Source organism: Megascapheus bottae, chromosome 2, assembly GCF_031878675.1.
Source record: "Megascapheus bottae isolate mThoBot1 chromosome 2, mThoBot2.hap1, whole genome shotgun sequence".
NCBI lineage: Eukaryota > Metazoa > Chordata > Mammalia > Rodentia > Geomyidae > Megascapheus > Megascapheus bottae.
This window is the reverse complement of record NC_143510.1, coordinates 82,051,458-82,075,052: the sequence shown is the minus strand read 5'-3', so window position 1 is coordinate 82,075,052 and position 23,595 is coordinate 82,051,458. Positions and strand designations below refer to the sequence as shown.

Below are 23,595 nucleotides of genomic sequence, written 5' to 3'. Positions count from 1 at the left end.
CTTATGATAATTCAGATTTTGTATATGTAGGTATCTAACCCTAAGATCAACACTGATTTACAAGTTGGAAACATATCAGTAACTATGAAAAGTGAGCTGTCACCATTATCACCACCATAATCCTCATCTTCATTATTATTAATTACTCTATGGACAGGTAGTAATGATATATCATAATTACTTTGTCATTCGAATGATAAATGCCTGGTGCTAAAATTAACAATGAATTTATTAGTGCCTTAAAACGGCTGGCTGTCTCTGTGATAAGGAATCAGGCAGAGCATCTGAAGCACTCTTCTCGCTAATATGTGCTTAACTTCTCCCACAGCAGGTCTAATTATTATGCATGGAATTTTAGGAAGAGAAATGTTCAGGGCCCAAAGTTCACATGGCTTACTCTACCCTCTGTTGACTCTGTCTTCTGTAGTAAAGAGTGTTATGTTTATAAAAATATATAAATGCACCTTTGTTTCCAGTGTCATCCTCAGTGCTCCACAAATTTTTATTATGATCATTCTTATTAGTTATGAGTTTGTTATTATTTATCTTTAACTACAAAGGGGTTTCAATGTGATATGCCAGTTTGTGAGTGCAGTGCATCTTGGTCAATGTCACCACTTTCACTGTTCTCCCAGCTCTCTAGGCTCACACACCCCTTCTATGTACCTGCTCCATTTTCACGTGTGCACATTGAATAGTATGGCTGCACTCACCCACCATTCCTCATTCTATTCATTCCCCTTCCCCTTGCTGATGAGCCTGAAGTTCCAGTTTCCTGGTGTTCACTTTGTTAAAATTTAAGTTAGTTGTTCCATGACTCCTTAAACTTTTTTACACTTTTTTTTTGGAAATTTTCCCTATTAACATAGAAATACAGGGCTGGGAGTTTGGCCTACTGGTAGAGTGCTTGCCTACCATGCACGAAGACCTGGGTTTGATTCCTCAGTACCAAATACATAGGGAAAAACAAAAGCTGGAAGTGGTGTTGTGGCTCAAATGGTAGAGCTCCAGCCCTGTGAAAGCCCAAGGACAGTGCTCAGGCCCTGAGTTCAAGGCCCAGGACTGGCAAAAAAAAATTACAAGAAGTGAGGTGCGGCATAGTGGCAGTGCATCAACCCTGAGCAATGAATGAATTAATTAGGGTCTGCCTCTAAAATTTATACTCTCTTTGCTTTCATTCTTTTTTTCATATATTTTTTATTGTAATTAATAGAAGGGTTACATTATATTTGCCAGATAAAGGGTGCATTAATTAATATACATTGAAACCCTTTCTCATGTCTTGGTCCCCATTTCCCTCCCCCTTTGCTTTCATTCTTTCTTTCTTTCTTTTTTTTTTTGTGGGGCCTGGGGGCCTGGGCGCTGTCCCTGAGCTCTTCAGCTCAAGACTACCACCCTATCCCTATGCATGGGCATATGGGCATTGTCTCTGTGCTCTTCAGCTCAAGGCTACCATCCCATCCTTGAGCCACAGCCCTACTTCCCATTTTCTAGGGGTTAATTAGAGATAAGAGTCTCAGGTCCTTTTGTGTCTGGGCTGGCTTTGAACTGTGATTCTCAGATCTCATCTTCCTGAGTAGCTAGGATTACAGGAGTGAGCCACCACGCCTGGTTTTATACTCTCTTTTCTTTTATGTGTTTGTAGATTATTATTGCAAGTGCTCTTGAATGTGTGCTTCAGCTTACCCATAACCCCACTGGATTTTTTTTTGCCATTAGGCAGAGTGTGGAAAAGACCTGTGTTCAAACACAAGTTATCCTCTGTGTGGGGGGGGGGAGGGAGAGAACACACAGGGTCTCCAAAATGCCTCATGTACCCTGATTAATCTCCATTCTCAGCTCTGTTTCTCAGCTTTTGGTGTGGCCAATTTATTTATTTGTAAAGCAACTGGCTGCCTGGTCTCTGGCAATATGTCACGAGGCTCAGTTTCAAAGTGCATAAAATCAAAGTTTTACTTTACTAACCTTAAAAGATAGAATTAAGTAGTCAAGTGGCATAAATATTATTTTAATGTTAATATTAACATTTGGAGGAAAAATTTCCAAATGACTCATCAGTTTTCAGAAAATGATATTTCAATTTTACATGGAGGAAGGTGGAAACTTTCCTCTGGGTCTAAGTTAATGCATTTCCCGTATTTCCCAAGGAATGGATGACTAACTGGCTTGAATAAACAGTTTTTTTCTATCAAAAGATTGGGTTAATTTATTCCCATCTTAAATGGTGGGAATATAATAGACATACTTTTGAAAGAATACATGAATACTTATGGACTTTCCCTCCAAGCTGAAACATAGAATATTAGAGGTGGGCCAGGAGTGTGGCCCAGTGGTACAGTGTGCTTGCCTAGCATGCAAGAAGCCTTAGGTTCAATTCTTCAGTACCCCATATACAGAAAAAGCCAGAAGTGGTGATGTGGCTCAAGTGGCAGAGTGCTAGCTTTGAGCAAAAGTGCTCAAGGACAGTTCCTAGGCCTTGAGCTCAAGCCCCAAGACTAGCAAAAAAAAGAAGAAAAAAGAAAAAGAAAAAAGAATATTAGAGGTAACTACATTCTAATTTTTGTGATAGCAACTCTATTTTAATTTTTGTGATAACAATTCTTTTGTTTTTCTCTATAGTTTCATTCCCGCATATATTTTCTTAAGCAGATGACTTAGTTTTGTTTTTTTTTTTTTGCTTTGGATTATATTACATGAGTTTTTCTGTGTTTATATCATTAGTTATTAGGTAATATATTTTGTAGTTCTCAATTCTGTCCCATTTTCTATTTAGCTGTTGCTACAATACCACGATACTGATTATTCACTAAAATTTTATACTCTGTCTTAATGTAAGATGACTCTCATATCCTCAAAAATGTCCTGGCTATTCTTCATCCTTTGTGTCTCTAGTTAACATTATTATTTTAGCCCTGAAGGGCACAGGATTGGCCTAGTCAGAATTCTGGATTTGTAACTAGCCTTACCAGCCCATTTATGTTCTTTTTTTCATTTCTGAGCATTTTTTCATTTTCTGAGCTTTTCCATTCTAAGGCTAGTACTCTACTACTTTGAACCCCAGTGCCATTTCTGGTTTTCTGGTGGCTAACTGGAGACAAGACAGACTTTCCTGCTCAGGTTGGCTTTGAACCATGATCCTCAGATCTCATCCTCCTGAGTAGCTAGGTTTATAGGCCTGATCCACTAACACCCGGCTGCTTTAACTTAAATCGTTTTTTTTTCTTTAGATAGTCTCAAGTTTTATCCCAGGTTGGCATGATTCTATCATCTCCATCTCCCAGATAGTTGGCATTAGAGGTCTGATATGCCACTTCCTTTAAGTTTTTCTAATCATGGAAGAAAAACTAACTTGAAAAGCAAGGCTTGGCAGATTCTGTTTGTTGCATAGCTACAAAAACTTGGCTGTAGTACACTGAGAACTATTCTGGATTCCTCTACTCAATTTAGATATTAGCATGCTCATTTTCCTTCCAAGATCATTTATTCATTTGGATTATTTTAATTACTAAAAAAATTGAAAATAATTTAGTCCATATGTCAGATGTTCACAGCTTGACAGCAAACTGGTTCAAGTGATTGCCTGTTCTAAGACTGAAAAATAGAATCCTCATATTTCTATTTTTTCTCACATATATAACTAATAGAAGTCCTGTATTTCTATTTTTATTCACATATATGTATATATATACACATATATATATATAATCTTCCTATAATCAAAAGCTTCAAATAAGTCTGAAAATTTTACTTCACAAAAAATTTTAAAATGCTAAGCACAATAAATCAATAACAACATCAATAGTTCCATTCAAATTAGTGATTAATGTGTGGTGTCGTCTTTTATCTTAGTATATGGGACAACGAATGAGAAGTCAAAAGATGAGAAAGGCCCCTGTGTCTATTTCTCTGAAAAACAAAACAAAACAATGGTAGATGAGGAAAACAGAATGGGCAAAAGCATTATTTTTTGATGAGTTGTTAAAAGGTTATCTTATAAAAAGAAGGCTCATCTGTTTGTGGCTCATAGAAACCTGACAATTCCTATCCACAGGCATTATTTATTGATGGCCAGAAAGACTGATATTGGAGCCTTACAATTATGATTCTATTCAAGGAGTCCTTTCCAGGTTTCCGTATGTACGAAGGCCTGTTAAGCCCACCTCTGTGGATCTCTACTAATAAATCTATTTGAAAAAGTGCTGTTCAATTCCACTACTTGGCATTTACCCAACCATCCAGAAACCAGGGCATACTAAATCCACTACCACAACAATGTTCATTGCAGCACTATTCACCATAGCAAAAATATGGAACCAGCCTAGATGTCCCTCAGTTGATAAATGGATCAACAAGTTGTGGTATTTGTACACAATGGAATTCTATGCTGCTGTCAGAAAAAATGACATCGCCCCATTTGTCAGGAAATGGAAAGTCTTAGAAAAAATCATATTAAGTGAAGTAAGCCAGACTCAAAGGAACTTAGGCTCAATGTTTCCCCTCATTTATCATAATCAGTAGAAACCTTGGGCTCTACTAGCAGAGATCTGCAATAGAGCAAAACCTTGATACAAAAGGCCATATAGTATGAAGCTAATTGAAAAGACCTCCAGGATATTGAAACAAAACCCATACAATGAATGACTGTTGTCCTTAATGTACTATGTTATCTCTTATCTCTTTTGCTGTCCCTTGGTTATCTCATATTGTTATAGTATCTCACTCTGTTATCTGATATATTGGATTTATTTGTATTTGGTTATTTGAAATTGGATAGGGAAGGGGGGAAAACCAAGACGGGGGGTGGTGGAGGGGAGGGTAATGGGGACCAAGAAATGTGAAAGGGTATCAATATATGTGAATTAATGCACATTCTATCTGGCAAATATCATGTAACCCTTTTATTAATTACAATAAAAAAAAGAAAAAGTGCTGTTAAGCAGGTCAGGAGTTTATCATATGTCAACTGGGATAATAATGCCTAACTTAGAAGATGGATTGGATTAGTTACAGTTACAGCTCCTGGCATGCTGTAACTGTACATATATTTTTTATATTCAACCAAACAGATGAATATTAAAAAGTATGGTTTAATTTTCTCTTACTAAGATAGACAGTGAGCAAGAGCCTGTGTTACAGAAGCTTTGCTGTGGAACTGATAGTCAGGTGGGGCTCTGTTCAGTTATCTGTGTTGTTGAGCACACTGGAATGTGTGTCCACCGAGTATGGTCATGAGGGACAAATAGAACAAAAATGAGTATCTTCAGTAGCCATTACTCAAACTACCTGGGCATTGTCGAACCCCAAGTTCTTGCCCAAATTACAGATTAAGTTTTTCCTTTGAGCAAGTGACTTTCAACTTTGACTGCACCTGGAGTTCTTTAACACAGTGAAGTCTGAGTTGTACTCCTCTGAGATTCTGATTTAGTTGGTTTGGGTCCTAACCCAAGGAGGTTTAAAATTTTTTCACTTTACTATAATGCACAGTGAAGGTTGAGAAGCACTGCTTTAAACTGACTAAGCCCTAAGGGGCTGTTAAGGTGCACAACTTGCATGCTAGAGCCAGCATAGCTCATTTAGAACCAGTAGGGTCCACTTTTACCTGCAGTACTTGAGAGGAGTCCCCGAGAACTCACTGCCGTCAGACTCGGGCTCAGACCGGTTCTCGAAGTCAGAAATCCGAAATACAGACAAGCTGGCATTAACATAGCCAACCATGCACCTAGGAGAGAATACAGATTCTATAATAAGATCCTGAATCAGCTTTTCTGCATCCACTTCACTACTTCCTAGAAGACCCAACTTCCTAGCAATCTCTACAGTTTCAAGTGCCTTGCCTTGAAAGCCATGGGCATTCAGAATCAGAAACAAGTCATTTCTTTGTTCTAGTCTGCTTGATTCAGAATCATGATTAGTACCCCAGTCAATGCTTCAGTGAAACAGGTAAATGACAGTATCATGTGATCACATACTTTCTCTCTCAAATATTCATTAAACTTGAAGAAATTCACTCAAAATGGCATGAATATGATTAGTATGACTATGATAATTATCTCACATTTCACACTACATATAATATATTAGTACAACACCTTTTTTCTTGTTTTTTTTTTTTTAACCTTTGCTAGATTGTCTTTTCTCTTGGAATTTCCTGCTCCTTTCTCTATGATGGATCTGATGATGCAATGTCTTCCACAGGCTCAGGTGTTAAAGTCTAAGTCTCCAAATGATGGGACTATTTTTAGAAGGTTCTGAAAACGTTAGGAAGTAGGATTTCACTGTAGGAAGTAGGTGTCTGGGGGGCAGTGCCTGGGGGATAAATCTGGTGCCTAGCCCCTTCTTGTCTCTGCTTCCTGTTCTATAGGAAGTATCTCTGCCACACATTTCTGTTGCCAGGCTACTTTGCCTTCCTTACCTCTTACCCAGGGACACAGTGCCAAGAGACTGTGGGCTGAACACTACCTCTATACATCATCCCGACAATAAAACAAAAAAAAAGAAAGAAAGAAAAAGAAAGAGAAAAGAAAGAAAGGAGACTGGGCTGAATCCTCGGAAACAGAAGGCCAGAAGAAAACTCCCCTCCTTTAACTTTCTTCTGTCAGGTATTTGGCCACAGGAAAAGATTAAAAATGACTAACATATCATGGGCCTGGAGTGTGACCTAGTGGTAGAGTGCTCACCTAACATACACAAAGCCCTGGGTTTCTCAGGACCACATAACAGAAAAGCTGGAACTGGTACTGTGGCTCAAGTGGTAGAGTGCTAACCTTGAGAAAGCTCAAGGAAAATGCCCTGAGTTTAAGCCCCAGGACTGGCAAAACAACAGAAAAAAAACCCAAAACAACAAACCAAAACAACTAACATATGAGTAAGCAACACTACTAATTTCACTTCTTCTGAGAAAATACCCTAATCCTAGTCAGAATAACCTTCATCTTTCTCTTTCTCAGAAGCACTGATGCACTTATTTAAAAATTACCATATGTGGGGGCCAGGAGTTTAGCCTAGCGGTAGAGTGCTGGCCTAGCATGCACGAAGACCTGAGTTCGATTCCTTGGTTCCACATACATTGGGAAAAAAAAGCCAGAAATGGTGTTGTGGCTCAAGTGGTAGAGCTCTAGCTTTGAGAGAGCCCAAGGACAGTGCTCAGGCCCTGAGTTCAAGGCCCAGGACTGGCAAAAAAAAAAAAAACTACCACAAGACTTGTACAAGTGTTGACTGCATGTGTGTATGTCTTCTCCTTTGGACTGTGGATTTTGAAGAGTAGAACAAGTGACAAATATTCTTTTATCCTAGGACCTAACAATATCCAATGCAATGAAGGAACCCAGTAATCATGTGATTCAGTTGATGTGACTAGAGAAAACTAAGCACTGAACATCTATTGATCCTTCTTAATGGAATGGGTAGAGAGAACCAATGATTCTATTGATCATCTATCAATACTTCCTCTTCAGGACATAGCAGCTTTTGAAAGTTCACATGTAAGAAGCATTCTCAGAAAGCTCTTATATATGTATCTTTTTTGTGTGTGTGGGTGATGGGGCTTGAACTCGGCCTAGGCGCTGTCCCTGAGCTCTTCAGTTCAAGGCTACCACCTTACCCCTGAGCCTGGGCGTTGTCCCTGAGCTCTTCAGCTCAAGGCTACCAGCCTACCCTTGAGCCAAGCCCCACTTCCCGTTTTCTAGAGGTTAATTGGAGAGAAGAGTCTCAGGTCCTTTTGTGCCTGGGCTGGCTTTGAACCTTGATCCTCAGATCTCAGTCTCCTGGGTAGCTAGGATTACATGCATGAGCCACCATGCTTGCTTTATATAGGTATCTTTGAAAATTATCTTATAGCCAGGCATGGTGACTCATGCCTATAATCCCTACTATTTGGGAGGCGTAAGTTGGAATTCTATGGTCCAAGGCTGGCCTAAGCCTTGGGCTGGAAAAATAACTAAAGCCAAAATTGAATACATAGCTCAAGTAGTAAAGGATTTGCTCAGTAAATCTCTTTTTTCCAGTACTAAGGATTGAACTCAGGGCTTTGAACAATGTCCTACCTTCTGAACTACACCCCAGTCCTTTTAGGATAGGGTCCTGCTCTGACTTTGTGTGGGCTGGTCTTGAAAAATGTCTGCCTCCTGAGTCTTGTTCTTGAAATAAAGTCTCACTAACTTTTCTTAGGCTGGCTTAGAACTGTGACCTTCCTGTTCTATCTCCTAAGTAGTTAGGATTACAAGTATGTGCCACTATACCTCTAGTTCCATGCAACTGGGTACCCCCATCATGTCACCATGGGGATGTACATACAGCATGGTATATCACACTAACCTATAGGAAGATAAATGTGCGCAGTGATTACTGATTATTCATTTTTTAATTATTTGTATCTAACAGGAAGAGAACACTTAATTATTACTGAATGGATTTATGATTCTTCAGATATTCTTCAACATGTCTGATGTAATTATCCTGAGTTGCTGAACTTCAAAGTCAAGACCCAATCAGTGCTGACAGTATACTGGTTAGGTGTATTGTTTAGCTGAAGACAGATAACTGGCTATCACAGTCTTAAAAAAATGAGCCAGACCAGGCGAGATAGCTCACACTCATGATCCTAGCTACTCAGGAGGCTGAGATCTGAGGATCATGGTTTAAAGCCAGCCCAGGCACTAAAGAAGAGGGTGAAAACAAAATGATTTGGAGGGGGTGGGGGCAGAGAAACTATGATGGAAACATGAGAAGGGGTATCAATGTGTGAGAAGTAATGCACCCATTACCTAACGAATGCTAACTGTAACCCCTCAATACATCACCAAAATCCTTATCTCCAATTTATGTCCAGACAATAAAAAAGAGACTCTTATCTCTAATCAATCACTAGAAAATGGGAAGTGGCACTGTGGCACCAGGGGAAGGGCAGTAGACTTGAGCCAAAGAGCTTAGGGACAGTGCCCAGGCCCAGAGTTCAAGCCCCATCACCAAAAACAAAAACAAAACAAAACAAAAAACCCCAAACAAACAAAAACCCAAAAAACAATAGCCAGGCTGAAAGGCTTATTTGTCATGTCATTGGTGGGGTATACAAATGTCCAGTGGGTGTGTACCATCCCTTAATCCTTTGAAACCAGTGGTGGCTCTCTCATCCATGAACTTGATATGAAAGCAAATGATTGCCTTGACAATTATTAGCTGTCACTGAGAGAGAGCTAGTTGTGAAACATAGAATCTAGCAACCTTCTCAGGAGCTGGAGAGCGGGGAGGAGAGAGTGCTCTGGAAAAATGGGAAAAACCCAGGCCCAAATGGAATATTCCTACCCCCTTATCTCACAAAGTGGGCCTGATACACAGTGGAGATTCAAGTTGCCATTCACTAGTTCTCTGTTGAAAAACTCCATGGATAGCATCTAAATTCAAATAAGACACCTGTTTCATGGACGATATCTCTCATTCCCTATCCCACAAAATAAAGGGGATCACTCTGTGAATCTGTCGATGAAGTATCCACATAAAGGCCAGTCACATATCCATGTGGAAAGCATGTCTTTAATGACTGGTTACTCCCCTGGGGGGGTGCAAAGCATGAGATGTGGACCTAGGGTATAAATACACATTTCTCAGCTATACATTCATTCTCTCCATTTCATTTTCAATCACCATAGGAAGGACAACAAGAAGGGCTACTTATACTGAACATTCTAGACCTCTCCTGAATCTCTTTCACCACAGTAGAGAATCTCAGCTAGTGCCAATGTCAGATAGTTGAGGCTGTAGTGAATTCTAGAGAGTGAGATTTCCCATACTTTTACCATAGAAAGTTCAACCAGTGGTATCCATGTGGCAACCCACTGACCTCTTTTCACAGCCAGAGAGCCACAGACAACAGTAGAAACCATGTGGCCTCAGAATGCATTTCTGAAAAAGGTGTACCCTTGGTTGTATTAGGAGGAATAACTCTTTTAAGGAGCCTCAGATCAAATTCACAGGAACATGTCTTTGACTTGTGCTACCACACTGGCCTTTGAGGTTTGCCAAGGATCAGGAACCAGAATCTGCAAAAGCTAGGGGTAACTAGGAAGATTAGGTCTTCTTTTTGTTTGTTCTTTAAAATCAAATATGCTTTCTAGGAGAAGCTTCTGGGTTGATGAGGGAGGACAGAAGAAAGGGGAAGTCTCAGTGTTGCAATAAAGATGTCAGGCATTATGAGTAAGATGAGACTGACTTCATCATACTGAGTTTTATCTTTTAAAAGTTTTGCAAAGGGGGATGGATGATGACAACCCATTTAAATGATTACAGAGTAGCAATAAATATATTATCTCTTTATCCATTCAGTAAGATACTCTGGCTGATTCTGTGAAAATTTGAGCACATCAACTTTTAGAGGGAGTAAACAGACTGGGGAGCACGACTGCGGGTTAAATTCAGGGCCTTGCCTTTCCTAGGGAGGTACTTTTCCATTTGAGTCATGCCTGCAAACTTGCTTTTTCTGTCAGTTGTGTGGCTTGAACTCTGGGCCTGGACACTGTCCCTGAGCAATTCAGCTCAAGGCTACCACCCTACTTCCAGAGCCACAGTGCCCCTTCCAGTTTTCTAATGGTTAATTGGAGATAAGAGTCTCATGGATTTTAATGCCTGGGCTGGTTTTGAAACTTGATCCTCAGATCTCAGCCTCCTGAGTAGTTAGCATTACAAGTGTGAGCCACCATGCCCGGCTCAGTCTTGCTTTTTGCAGGCTATTTTGGAACCTTTAGTTATCTAGCCAACTTTACTGCCCAAGCAGGCTTTAAACTATGATCCTGAGATTATAGGATTCTGAGTAGCTAGGATTACATAGGTGTGAACCACTGGCACCTGGCTAGGACAATTTCCTCTGATTCATATCTCTACCTAAGGATATCTTTTAAGGTGTATACTTCATGATAATTGTAAGGTCATGCTATATCTTTATAGAATGCTTCAAAAAATTAGTCCATTGGGCCAAGAATTTAGCCTAGCGCTTGCCTAGCATGCACAAAAGACCTGGGTTCACTTCTTAGCCAGAAGTGGTACTGTGGCTCAAGAGGTAGAGCTTTAGTCTTGAGAATGCCCAAAGACAGAGTTCAGACCATAAGTTCAAGCCCCAGGACTGGCAAAAAAGTCAGTCTATGTCTTTTTGACCACACAGTAATTTTGTCAATTTGGAGGCAGGGTTGGGGTGTATGTGGTGGGGCAGGTGATGTTATATTGTCTAGGAATATTTTCAGTTAGTCAGTTGCATTGCTATGCTGACAATTGAACTTCTACCACTTGATCCATGCTCTTTGTCCTTTAAAAAATGTTTTTTGCTTGTTTTTTGTTTTTTTTTCTCTACGATAGGGTCATATGCTTTTGGCTGGTCTGGTCTTGGAACAATGATCTTCTTGTCTCTGTTTTCCAAGTAACTGGAGTTAAGGATGTGCTCATTAGGAGCAGCTCATTGGTATTTTAACTCTGAATAACTATTTTATAATACGCATCTTTGGGATTATGTGATAGTTTTTGTGACTCAGTGTATGCAGAGCTCTGTATACTCCTTTCCAAAGGATTCATGTGAAGGCATCCAGTGAAGGGAGGTAACTTCATCTCGCAAACAGTGAGTGGTGTGATCTTCAAAGCTCAGTCCAGCTAAGTAAAAGTCAATGAGAAAGAACACACTCAGAGGAAACGAAACAAAAACCCTCAAAAATCCTACCACACCCAATATCTAGACACTGCCTCTAAACATTTCTAATTTCATACTTAGCTAGGTCTTCCCACTGTAGCTCTGACTATAAAGGATCCAAGCCAAGTGAGCCATGCGAGGAATGCACAGGAATGAAGGATGTGGCCCCCACTCTCAAGCAGTTGTCAATGTGGCTCAGGACACAACCCATATGGCAGGCAGGAGCAACGTGAAAGACCAAACCCATGCTTTCTCATAGGGACAAGAGAGCACTGAACCAAAGGATGCAGGACCTATGAATAAAATTCTCACGCAGAAGCCAGGGAAAGCTTAAAGAAGAGAAGGAGGAGATACTGATATAAGCCAGAGCTTTGGAGAGAGACAGGAGACTGATTTTCATGGAGTACTTTTGCACTACATTCAATTTAAATTGAAGTATGGCATTTCCATGGCTGGATTCAATTCTAAGGAGGATTACACTACAGCTACACATCTTATCCCCAAAGCCTATGACTTTCTAAAATTCAATGCTTCTGCTGCTCTGTGTTCAGCCACTGCACAAGCATTTCTAAACTGGAAAAATAAAAAAGGCAATAGAATAAGAAAAAAGTACAAGAAATAGGGTAGCCACTAGGGTAGAAAATAAGATTCATGAAGAAATATATATAAATATAACTAGTTGAGCACATAGAAAAATGACCAATGGATTAAAAGAGGCAGAACTATAAATCGAAAGTGACAGAGAACTCTTAAGTTGAAGAGAATGTTTTGCAAAGAAAATTGTAAGGTGCCAGTGGCTCACTCCTGTTATATTAGCTACTCAGGAGGCTGATATCTGAGGATCATGGTGAAGCCAGCCTAGGCAAGAAAGTCCTTATGACTTTCACCTACAATTAACCACCAAAGAGCCAGAAGTGGAACTGTCGCTGAAATGGTAGCGTGCCAGTATTGAGCAAAAGAAAAGGGGGGGGATAGTACTCAGGCCCTGAGTTCAAGTCCCTTGGAAGGCACAGAAAAAGAGAAAAAGAGAGAGTGGGGGCTAAGGGGCAGAGCCTAGTTTTGAGTTCAAGCCCTAGTACCAACACCCAAAATAAATAGATTAATAAAATAAATACAATAAATAAATAATTTTAAAAGCCCTAGAAAGTATAACTGAGTTAAGGAGGTTATAAGATAAGATTTAATTCAACTTGTTGGCAAGCTTGCAGGGCCCTGTGGCACTGGATGAACTCCATTTCAGAGCACGTTCGCCTCTGTGTGTGGCAACTGCATCCCTGGACTTGACTTCCCTTAACCTTTTCTGTCTCCTCAAAGTGATGGTAATAATGTGTGCTCCCTCCCCAGAGTTGTTCTGAGAAGAAAATATAAACATCTATGAAAGAGGTTTGAAGAAAGCAAAACTTTGCTTTTAAACTCTTATTATTTTCAAGTAGTTGTACAAAGGAGGTGCCGTATAACAAAGCAGTTTGTGACTACAATGCATCTTGATTAGTGTCACCCTTCAATATTTCACCCCTTCTCAGCCCATTCCTTTCTGGTACATAGAGTGAATTCTAAACTGCATTCTTCTGGCTCCCTACTTCATTCATCTACCTCTTTCCTAGACTCCAGCACCTCATCGCACCCCCCCCCCGTACCCCACCATGTACCCATTTCCTGTATTCATTTTGTTAGGCATCGAGTTAAGTATAATAAACTTTATGGAGAGCTAAAATAGCATAATCTTTTAGAGAGCCTATGCTTAGCTTTTTTTTTTTAAGTCTAAACCCAGAAGAGAATGTTGACTGCAGTTACAATGAGAAAGAAATGCCTGGTTAGTACAATCTAAAACTTAAATCTCTAAAATTCAATGACATACTTGCTTAAAGTTGCTAGATAATTAGTGTCTAGTAGCTACATGGTTATTGCCATAAAGAACTTTACAGAAACTTCTTCAACTAATTGGACTGTGAGCTGTATCACATTCCTAAACAATCTGAGCCTTAGAACTCGTGTAGGATTAATAATAGAAATTGATCCAGCCCAGGTTTGCTTACTCAATTGACTTGGTTGGGTGTCACTTTATTTCTTTACGCTAATTAAACTACAATGGCTCAGGATAGTAAATTAGGAGGCAAGACTGCTGATACTAGATAGCAGCGCTGAGAGACAAATGCATGGTATCAAGAACTGAGATCTCCAACACATCTAGCTGACCAACACATTTCTAAGTCCTGTAATAAGATTAGATTACTATTTTGACTACAGATTAAAAACATTTTTGAAGGCCATCTCTACCTTCTCCTCTTCCTCTTCTTCTTCTTCCTCCTCTTCCTCCTCTCCTTTCTCCTCTTGGCTGCCCCTTCCCTTTTTTCTGTGCTAATGATACTGGTGCTTCTTGAACTCATGGCCTGGGTGCCAACCCTTTGCTTTTTCACTCAAGGCTGGTGTTCTACTGCTTGAGTCCTACATCCACTTCCTAGTTTTTGCTGGTTCACTGGAGATAAGAATCTCTTGGATTTGCCTGTCCAGCCTGGCTTTGCTGCAGAATTTTCAGATCTCAGACTCTGGAGTAGCTAGAATTACAGACAGGAGCCACCAGGGCCCAGTTTAAAATACTTGTAGACTTCTTGGCTTAGTCTCAAAGTATAAAAGAAAAAGCTAAGTAAAATATGTTGCAGTACTTCCTGGGCCTTATTTGATCATATCCTTATAGTACACTGGTTTGGGGAATATAGAGTTATGCGTCAGTTTGACTGGGAAATAAAGACATTGCTTAGCATAGAGCAAGGGGAAAATCACTTATTTATTTCACAAATACTTACTGAGTGCTTACTGGATTCTTGGTACACCATTCCATTATTTCCCACATTAAAATTTCAGCTGGGCTGGGAATTTGGCCGAGTGGTAGAGTGCTTGCCTAGCATGCACAAAGATTTGGGTTCAAGTCTTTGGTACTACATACATAGAAAAAGTTGGAAAATGGTACTGTGGCTCAAGTGGTAGAGTTCTATCCTTGAGAAAAACCAAGAATGGTGCTCAGACCCTGAGCTCTGGGCCAGGACTGGCAAAAAATAAAATTCAGTCTACATATATTGACACAATATGAATCAGAAAATAAGTGTCCTTTGACAAATTCCTAACAATGGTGTAACTACATATCAGATTTATGTGTTACTCTTGTTATATACATGAGTAGACCATATGTTTCTGAATTTATAGAGGACAGGGACAAGAGGGGGAAATGCTTACTTACTACTCTCACATTAAATTCCCATCGACCCATCGAAAACCCGTCTGGCTTGTTGGATCTCTAAGCCTTCGGAAGACTGAGCTATGTTTTCTTTGGCTAAAAGTATAATGACCTCATCATTCCACCTTCCTCCCACAGATCTTCTTGTCTGGGCTTGTGTACCACATGCTTCAGAACAAATGCTTCTCTTCTGGTGTCCAACACCGCACAACGACTAGGAAGTGGAGACTTCACAACAGTGTCACAGAAAACTTACTTTTGTCCAGCTTCTCCTTGGCCTGCACAAGGTCCATACTTATAAGCATATACCAAGCGAGGAATAAAGTCTGATGTGATCGCGATGACAAATGCGTTTGTAATAACAGAGAGAATTCCAATGCCTTCAAGAATCCCATACCAAATTCCTATTCAAATAGAAGTGTGGCATTAGTTCCATGCATGGCATTGGAGAAGAGGAGAATGAAAGCAACACCTGCCCATTCATTTTCAGCAGTCATTTCTACAGGCTCTTTGCATCTTTCCAAATAATGGCTCTTATGACCAGGATTAAGAATTCGTGCTTCTGGAATACCTTGGCATTAAAGGTCTTCTTGTGGCAGGGCCAGGGAGCTCCTGCCTTCCCAGTCAGTATCAGACACAAGTCAGAGAAATAGGAACATTGGTTAAGTTCCCAAACACCAGCTAGTAAGATCCATACTTAGGATCTAACCAGCACCAGACTGGGAATACTTAGAGGGTATGATAAGGGTCATTCCTATCCATCTTTGTGGGCCTAGACTCAGGTGCATTGGCCCAGAAAAGGTGCTTACTGACAGTGGCTTGTTTTGCATGGTGCTTGAAAGGCACCAGTCAACTAGAGCATCTGTACTGGATTCTCTTCCATGAACACTGGCTGAGGGCCTGTCTGCTTTGTGTTGCACACCTGATGTAGACATGAATGGAGAACAGTCCCTGATCGCAGGCAGCCCTTAAGAAGGCTGTGTCTGACTCTACTTTGCATTTCTAGTCAAGAGCAGAGGCAATCTCTACTGCTACAGAACCTCACTGATGCTTCATGTGAATCTGAAAAATGTTTGAGAATGTCAAAAAAAAAGAACGCAAACCAAGTTGGCTCACAACTTGTGGCTCACACCTGTAATCCTAGCTACTCAGGAGGCTGAGATCTGAGGGTAGAGGTTCAAAGCCAGCCCAGGCACTAAAATCTGTGAGACTCTTATCTCCAATTAACCACTAGAAAACTGGAAGTGGCACTGTGGCTCAAGGAGTAGGGAGGTAGCCTGAGCTGAAGAGCTCAGGGATAGTGTCCAGGCCCAGAGTTCAAGTCCCACGACCAAAAGAAAAAAAAAGTTAAACAAAGGGAAGAACAATTGAATTTGCTTTAGCAATTGATTGCAGTATTGAGGTTTATTACTATTGCTCTCTTGCTTGAGAATATGTTAGTGTTTTTGAGGTAGGGCTTTTTTCCGCCACAGGTCTCAAAGAAAGATTGTTCTACCTTTGCCTGTCAAGTAGCTGGGATTACAGACATGAGACTTCAAACCGGGCTCAGATCTCCTTCCTTCGTCCCTTTCTCTCTCACCACTTCCCACTTTCTTCCCTTCCTGTCTGCTTTCTTGTCTTCCTGCCTGCCTGTCTTCTCTCTTCCTTCCCTCCTTTCTTTCTTTTTCTTCCTTCCTTCCTTCCTTCCTTCCTTCCTTCCTTCCTTCTTTCCTTCCTTCCTTCCTTCCTTCCTTCCTTCCTTCTCCCTTCTTTCTTTCTCCCCTCCATTCTTCTCTTCCCTCCCTCCCTCCCTTCCTCCCTTCCTCCCTCCCTCCTACCCACCCTCCCTTTCTTTCCTCTTCCTCCCTCTTCCTCCCTCTTTCTCATATAGGGGTTGGATCAGGGCCTTGTGCTTACTAAACAAATGCTCTACCATTTGAGCCACCCCTCCAGCCCTTTTTTAACAAAAAAATTTTTTTGCCAGTCTTGGGCTTGAGCTCAGGGCCTAGACACTGTCCTTGGGTTTTTTCTCAAGGCTAGAACCCTACCACTTGAGCCACAGCACCACTTACGGCTTTTTCTATGTATGTGGTACTGAGGAATCAAACCCAGGTCTTTGTGCATGCACTAAGCCAAACTCCTGGCCTCTCCAGCCCTATTTTGAAGTTATAACAAATCCGTGCTTTAAATTTTGCAGTCTTAAGCAAATTGAGACTAAATAAATTATCTTATGCTAGAAATTTTAAGTTTCTAAGTAGCTTTACTTCTGTATTATTCAAAATGAATACAATTACTGCAAAAATCAGTTAGTTATCTGACTTGGAAACCATAAGAAAGTTGGGGTGGCTCTTGAATTTCTTTTGTACAGATGGTTAATATCTATATATTAAAAAAATACACAATTCTAACTTACCTATGTCTTTGGCTCTTGAAGCTAAAGGTCTCCTCCACTGTGTGACAAATTTGTAAGCATCAAGTCGAATTTCAATTATGTTATTCAGTAAGGCCAGAAGTGGTGCTAGAGGAAAAGCTGCCACAAAGATAGTTGTAAATCCAAACTGAAGAACTAGGGAAGAAGAGGGAAGAGAATGGAAAGCATTGTCTTAATTCATACTTTTCCCAATACAGAAGTACAGGGGATAAAGTTCTTTCTGGGCCCGGAAACAATGGCATTCTGGGAGCCAGGAGAAGACTTTGAACCTAGACCTTGTTTTCAAAATACTATTTCTAATAGAAAAAAAATTCCTTAACAAAAAGTTTGATTCTAGGGCTGTGACAAAAAAACTAAAAGATGAGTATGGAATATCTTGTGTTGGCAGAAAGTAAAGAAACATACAAGAAATGAAGGGGCTACTCAGAAGGCTCTAATCTGAGGATCAAGGTTGAAAGCCAGCCTGAGCAGGAAAGACTACTACAACTCATCTCCAATTAGCCACCACCACCACCACCACCACCACCACCAAAAACAAAAGGCTGTGGCTTAGGTGTAGAATGTCAGCCTTGAGTAAAGTAGCCACACCCTAGGACTGGCATATACACAGACACAGACACAGACACAGACACAGACACAGACACACACACACACACACACACACACACACACACATACACACACACACACAGAGGCATGCATACAAAGGAAACACATCAGTAGGAAACAGAATGAACTTGCAACATCTGTGGAGTGAAATTGATCGTGATATCATAGGATTATGACATCTAGTTTCTAACTCCACATTGACATATATATGGATATAAATATACATGGACATGGATAACTAGTTATTAAATGTGGAGAAAGCATGGCTCTATGTCATGGTAGTTTTCTAATTCATAAACATAAAAGGGATGATTACAGAAGAAACTCATCTTTGTGCAAACACTACAGTAATACTGTTACAGGCAAGAATCACAGACAAATGCTAAAGCTGGCAGGCAGAGGATTAATGAAGAAAATTTGTATATTTCCTATTCTTTCTTTTGTAGTACAGTTTTGGGGTTTGCTTTCAGGGTCTTGTGCTTGCCTGTCAAGTGCTGTACTACTTGAGCCATGCTTCAAGCCCTTTGTGCTTTAGTTCTTTTTCTAATAGGGCCTCATATTTATCTGCTAGCCAGCTCAGATCATGAGTCTACTATTTATACTTCCCACTTAGCTAGGACGACAGGTATATGCCATTAGTTTGGATGAGGGCTTGTACAACTTTTTCCTGGCTTGGCCCTGATCTGTAGTCCTCCTATCAGCTCCTTAGTAACTAGAATTCGAGGAGGGAGCCCCTGCACTCAGCTGTTTTCTTTTGGTAGCACCTTGGGGCTTGGATTTATGGTCCTACATTTACACTTTTGCTTTTAGTTTTTCAGATAGTGTCTTTCATTTTTGTCAAGGCTAGTTTCAGACAGTAATCCTCACCATTTCTCTGCACACTGGGATTATAGACGTGCACTAGAGTATCCAACTTGAATATATTTCATGTCTTCACATGATGATTACGAAGGGGAAAATTGTATCTTCAGATGGTAGAGATCACGTTACCCACATGGCCAAACCTACTTATGGCACCTGTCCTGATTACTTTCATGTCCTTCCAGCTCTCAATCCTTTCACATAAAAAATCAGAACTCTGCTAGTTCAGCCTTCAGAACCATTAGCCTTCAGAGCCCTGCCAAATAACCTTCAAAAATGACTTACAGTTCCCTCTCCTCCACTGCCCTTGAGTCCAGACTTGTCTAACCAGCCCCGTCACACTGCTGTCAGTGTGTCTAAAATGATGGTTCAAGCTCATTGCTCATCATCTCCCTACAGGAAATGTTTCAGTCAGTTCTCACCCTTCAGAGAATACAGAATAAATCCCTAACTGCTCCCCATCCCTTCAGCATCTTGCCATGCCCCTCAAGCGTCCCAATCATTTGATTCTATGGTAAATATACCACACTCATACTGGACATGGTTTTCAGATAATCCCTCACTCTGGCACCATGACACTTCTAGCTTTGTGGAGACATGTCATAGACCTAAATGTTTATGAATACTGTGAGGAAATTCTTTTCTTCCTTCAAGGCTAAGCTCAAATGTGCCCTCTTCTGGAGCCTGACTCAGTAGCTCTCATTGCTCTGCTCATCACTCTAGAACAAACTCTGTCTTGATTTTGTGGTTCTCTGTCTTTTCTTTCCTCCATTGCACTGGACTTTAAGAAGTTAGACCAGGCAACTTTATTATGTATTTATTTTTCATATACACACCCCAGTCATTTTATGAAAGGAAAGAACTTTCCAGGTACCAAACAGTCTGATCTGTTCCTGGCATGTGGTTACAGTGAAGAAAGGCCAATGAAACAAAGAAAGCATGTCAGGTGGGGGCAAAAAAATCAAACACACACACACACACACACACACACACACACAAAAAAAAAAAAACCTGACAGAAATACTTCTTGCAATGACAGAGTACTATATGGTTCTGACAGCAAGATGTAAGACTCTCTGGTTGGATTTATAATGAAAAACAATGGTAATATTAAAAGGAAAAAAATCTAATTTAGTTGTCAGTTAAATATTATGGCCAATCTAAAATAATTTATTGCTTTCACATATTACACATGTGATCTACATAACACGGGTCTTAATTACATATCTAGTACTACTGCTTTCTTAGTGGAGTTCTAGGAGGGATTTTTTTTATAGCATGTAAGTAGATACAAAAATTGGAAACACTTGTATGTTTGTAAAAATTTTTTGAAGAGTTAGTATTTAGTTTTGGTAACAATTTCACTATATCTATATCATACTTTATAGAAATCAGTGAAGTATAGATAAAATTTTATTTCCATTCTTGGGCAGTTTCTTCTTCCTTTATAGAGGCAACACATATGAATTTTGCACTTATAATTTGTTATATAGATAAATCTTAACAAATTACATACAAGATACACAGCTAGCTCCTCTTTTGGACTGCTCTATATTCTAATATATAAATATTCTTTCTTTAGCTGTATTTTTCAAGAAGCCTCTTCATTTTATCTGAATTTTCAAATTTAGGGGCATAGGTTATTTCTAATGACTTCTTCCTCTACTCCCACCCCTTTTAATTTACAAGCCAGACAAAGACTCTGACTCCTCTTAAAATGCATCCATCTGGCATGTGGATGCTTACGCATGGGCAGAAGTGTACTTCATGATTTGGGAGAGGATAGGGATTGGCGGAGTTGGAGATCTGTGGGTTTACTGGGGGTGTAGGAGAAAAAGATGAGGCAAGCAGCAATGAAAAGGCAAAAAGACCCTATGACTAAAAGAAAAATAAGGGGTGTCAATGACAATCTCTGCCTGCTCTGAATGTTTGCTTTAGGTCAATATTATAGGAATAATATACAGTAATAAAAATAAAGTTCTTCCTGTAGCAAAAAGGCAAAAGTTATAAACATGCCAATGAATGAAAGCATCCAGTTACAAGAGTATATATAGTTCCATTCATATGGAGGCCATAAAGTGATAAAGTTATCTATGACTTAGGGACAGTGATTAAAGAAGGCTTTTACATGGAAGGCAACAAAGGAAACATTTCCAATATGGATTCTGTTATACTTTATCTAGGACTCCATGGCAAGTATGGACGATTTCAGGCCTGATAGTCTTTGTTAGTACTATTCAACTTTGCTGGTACAACAGAAAAGCAGCTACAGGATATGTGAACAATGGGTGGGAAGTTTCAAAAGTTTTTGTGTGCTGGTTGCGGGGCTTGAACTTTGGGCTAAGCACTGCCCCTGAGCTTTTGTACTCAAGGCTAGTGCTTTATCACTTTGGGACACATCTGTACTTCTCGCTTTTTGGTGGCTAACTGGAAATAAGAGTCTCAAAGATTTTACTGCCTGGGCTGGCTTCAAACCATGATCCTCAGATCTCAGCCTCCTGAGTAGCTAAGATTACAGTTGTAAGCCATCAGTACCTGGTTTAAAAACATAATACAAATCATATGTAATAATATATATATAACTATATATGTATAAACATATATTTTTACTAGAAGACAATGAACTGAACTTGACCTATGGGGGTAGTTTTTCAACTCCTCATCTTTATAGACTTGGTTACATTTGTGTATACATTTGTGAAAATTCATTATCTGCATACTTATAGTAATTTATATACTTTTAACCATTATATACTATAATTAGGGAATTTTCATTTTAATATTAAAAATAAAACAAAGCAGAGAAACATTAAGGACAATAAAAATAAGGACAGAATACTGGGCAGTGGTCATTCCTACCTATAATCCTTACTACTCAGGAGCCTGACATCTGAGGATCACAGTTTGAATCCAGCCCGGCTAGGAAAGTAAGTGAGAATCTTATCTCCAATTAGCCACCGAAAATCTAGAAATGGAGCTGTGATTCATGTGGAAGAGTGACAGCTTTGAGTAAACTGCCAAGTGAGAGTGTAAGACCCCGAGTTCAAGGGCCAGTATCAGCTCCAAAAAAACAAAAACAAAAATAAAAACTCTTCCATAAACCCCAGAAGGAAGTAGTTAGAATTCAGGGTCTGTTCTGATGCTTCTCAGATTTGTGTACCCAAACTAGCACAGTGCATAGAGTGCTAACCACACAATGCTTCTTTTCAAGCACTTGAAATAGCTGATTATTGCTCACTTCCTTCTTTATGAGAGAAGAATCAATTAAGAGACCTGAAAATGGTTAGCTTACCTAATGAATTCTCTTTAGTAAGTTTTATTATTAATGCTTAGATTGGTTTTGTTTTCTGCCATTCTATAATTGAAACAAAAAAAACCCTTTCAACAGACACTTAGAGCAAAAACAATCTAAGAGACATTAAGCATTGATTTTGGTGCTCCTTTAACTTTCAGATTTGTTCAAATAGGATTGCTGTCTTCAGAAGTCATGCATCTTTCGTGCCTGGAATCACAGCAATGATGGAAGTGGAGAAAGCAGGACAGTAAGTCAGTGTTAGCCTGGGTATAAAAGCCATCTACATCAAAGAGCATTTCTAATGAATAGCCTGGGCAAGCTATGTACTGCAGGCTTACAAATGTAATTCCAACTACTAAGAAGGCTGACATAAGACAAGTGCTTTTGAAAGCCAGCCCTAGCAGAACAATTCAGGAAACTTTATTTTTGTTGAGCCAGCAAAAAGCTGGATTGGTGTGGCTCAAGTGGTAGAGCACTATCTATGAGCAAGCTAGACCAGTGAGGTGTTTTTTGTTTGGTCATGGGGCTAGAACTCTGGGTGCCGTTCTTGAGCTCCTCAGCTTGAGGCTAGCACTCTACTACTTGAGCCACAGCACCACTTCCAGTTTTCTGGTGGTTAACTGGAGACAAGAGACTCATCATAGACTTTTATGCCCAGGCTGGTTTTGAACTGAGATCCTCAGATTTCATCCTCCTGAGTAGCTAGGATTACAGGCATGAACCATCAGCGCCTGGCTTCCAGTGAGAATTTGAGGCCCTGAATGTGAGGCATGCACACACACACACACACACACACACACACACACACACATACACACACACTAAATCAAGCTGGGCATATTGGCCTTTGCCTATAATCCCAGTTATATAGGAAGAATAGGTAAGAGGAATGTAGTCTAAGGCTAGTCTCTGGCAAAAGCACAAGACTCTATTTGAAAGACAACTGAATTAAAAATGGTTGTGTGGCTTGCAAAGTAGATTGCTTGCCTAGAAAGTGTGAAGTCCCAAATTAAAATCCTAACATCACAAAAAATATAGTATATCTTGCCTAACTTATTCCTACTTTCACTGTTGAATCAGTTTCAAAATAATTCACACACACACACACACAGTGTATCTGCTAAGATATTGTATTATCCTATCCCCAAGGAATAAACAATATGAAAATAATGACAAACCTAATATCCACAAGTTCATGCAATGAGCCAGGCAGTGTTTGTTCTAAGTCTTGCCATACATGTTACCTTATTTAATCCACACAGAGAGTGCAGTGGCTATTCTTAGGTATCATGAAAAAACTGAGACAACGGACAATCAGGGAACCACACAAATTTTTAACTATTAATAAATGGCAAGGCTACGATATGACCCTAGGGAATTGGTTTCAAGAGCCCATGTTCTTAGGTCCTAACTAAGAAGTGGCTTGGGAGTGATTCTAGGGAAATGGGATTCCTTCCCTGTGAGTAAAAAATGAGTCTTCTCCGCTTCCTGACACTTCTCTCCCATGACGGAAGCCACGGTCT

At 39.9% G+C, this 23,595-nt stretch overlaps 1 protein-coding gene across 4 annotated transcripts in view; it reads right to left on the bottom strand.

Moving 5' to 3' along the window:
• The window catches only part of Ano4 (anoctamin 4), a 262,002-nt gene that overhangs the window by 7,687 nt on the left and 230,720 nt on the right, over positions 1-23,595 (bottom strand). For all 4 annotated transcript variants that reach the window (XM_090328490.1, XM_090328489.1, XM_090328491.1 and 1 more), the window contains 3 exons: positions 17,290-17,442; positions 15,154-15,301; positions 5,600-5,719 (listed from right to left, as the gene is read on the bottom strand). In XM_090328490.1, the coding sequence (XP_090184616.1) occupies positions 5,600-5,719; positions 15,154-15,301; positions 17,290-17,442 (421 nt within the window). The remainder of the gene's footprint in view (positions 1-5,599; positions 5,720-15,153; positions 15,302-17,289; positions 17,443-23,595) is intronic.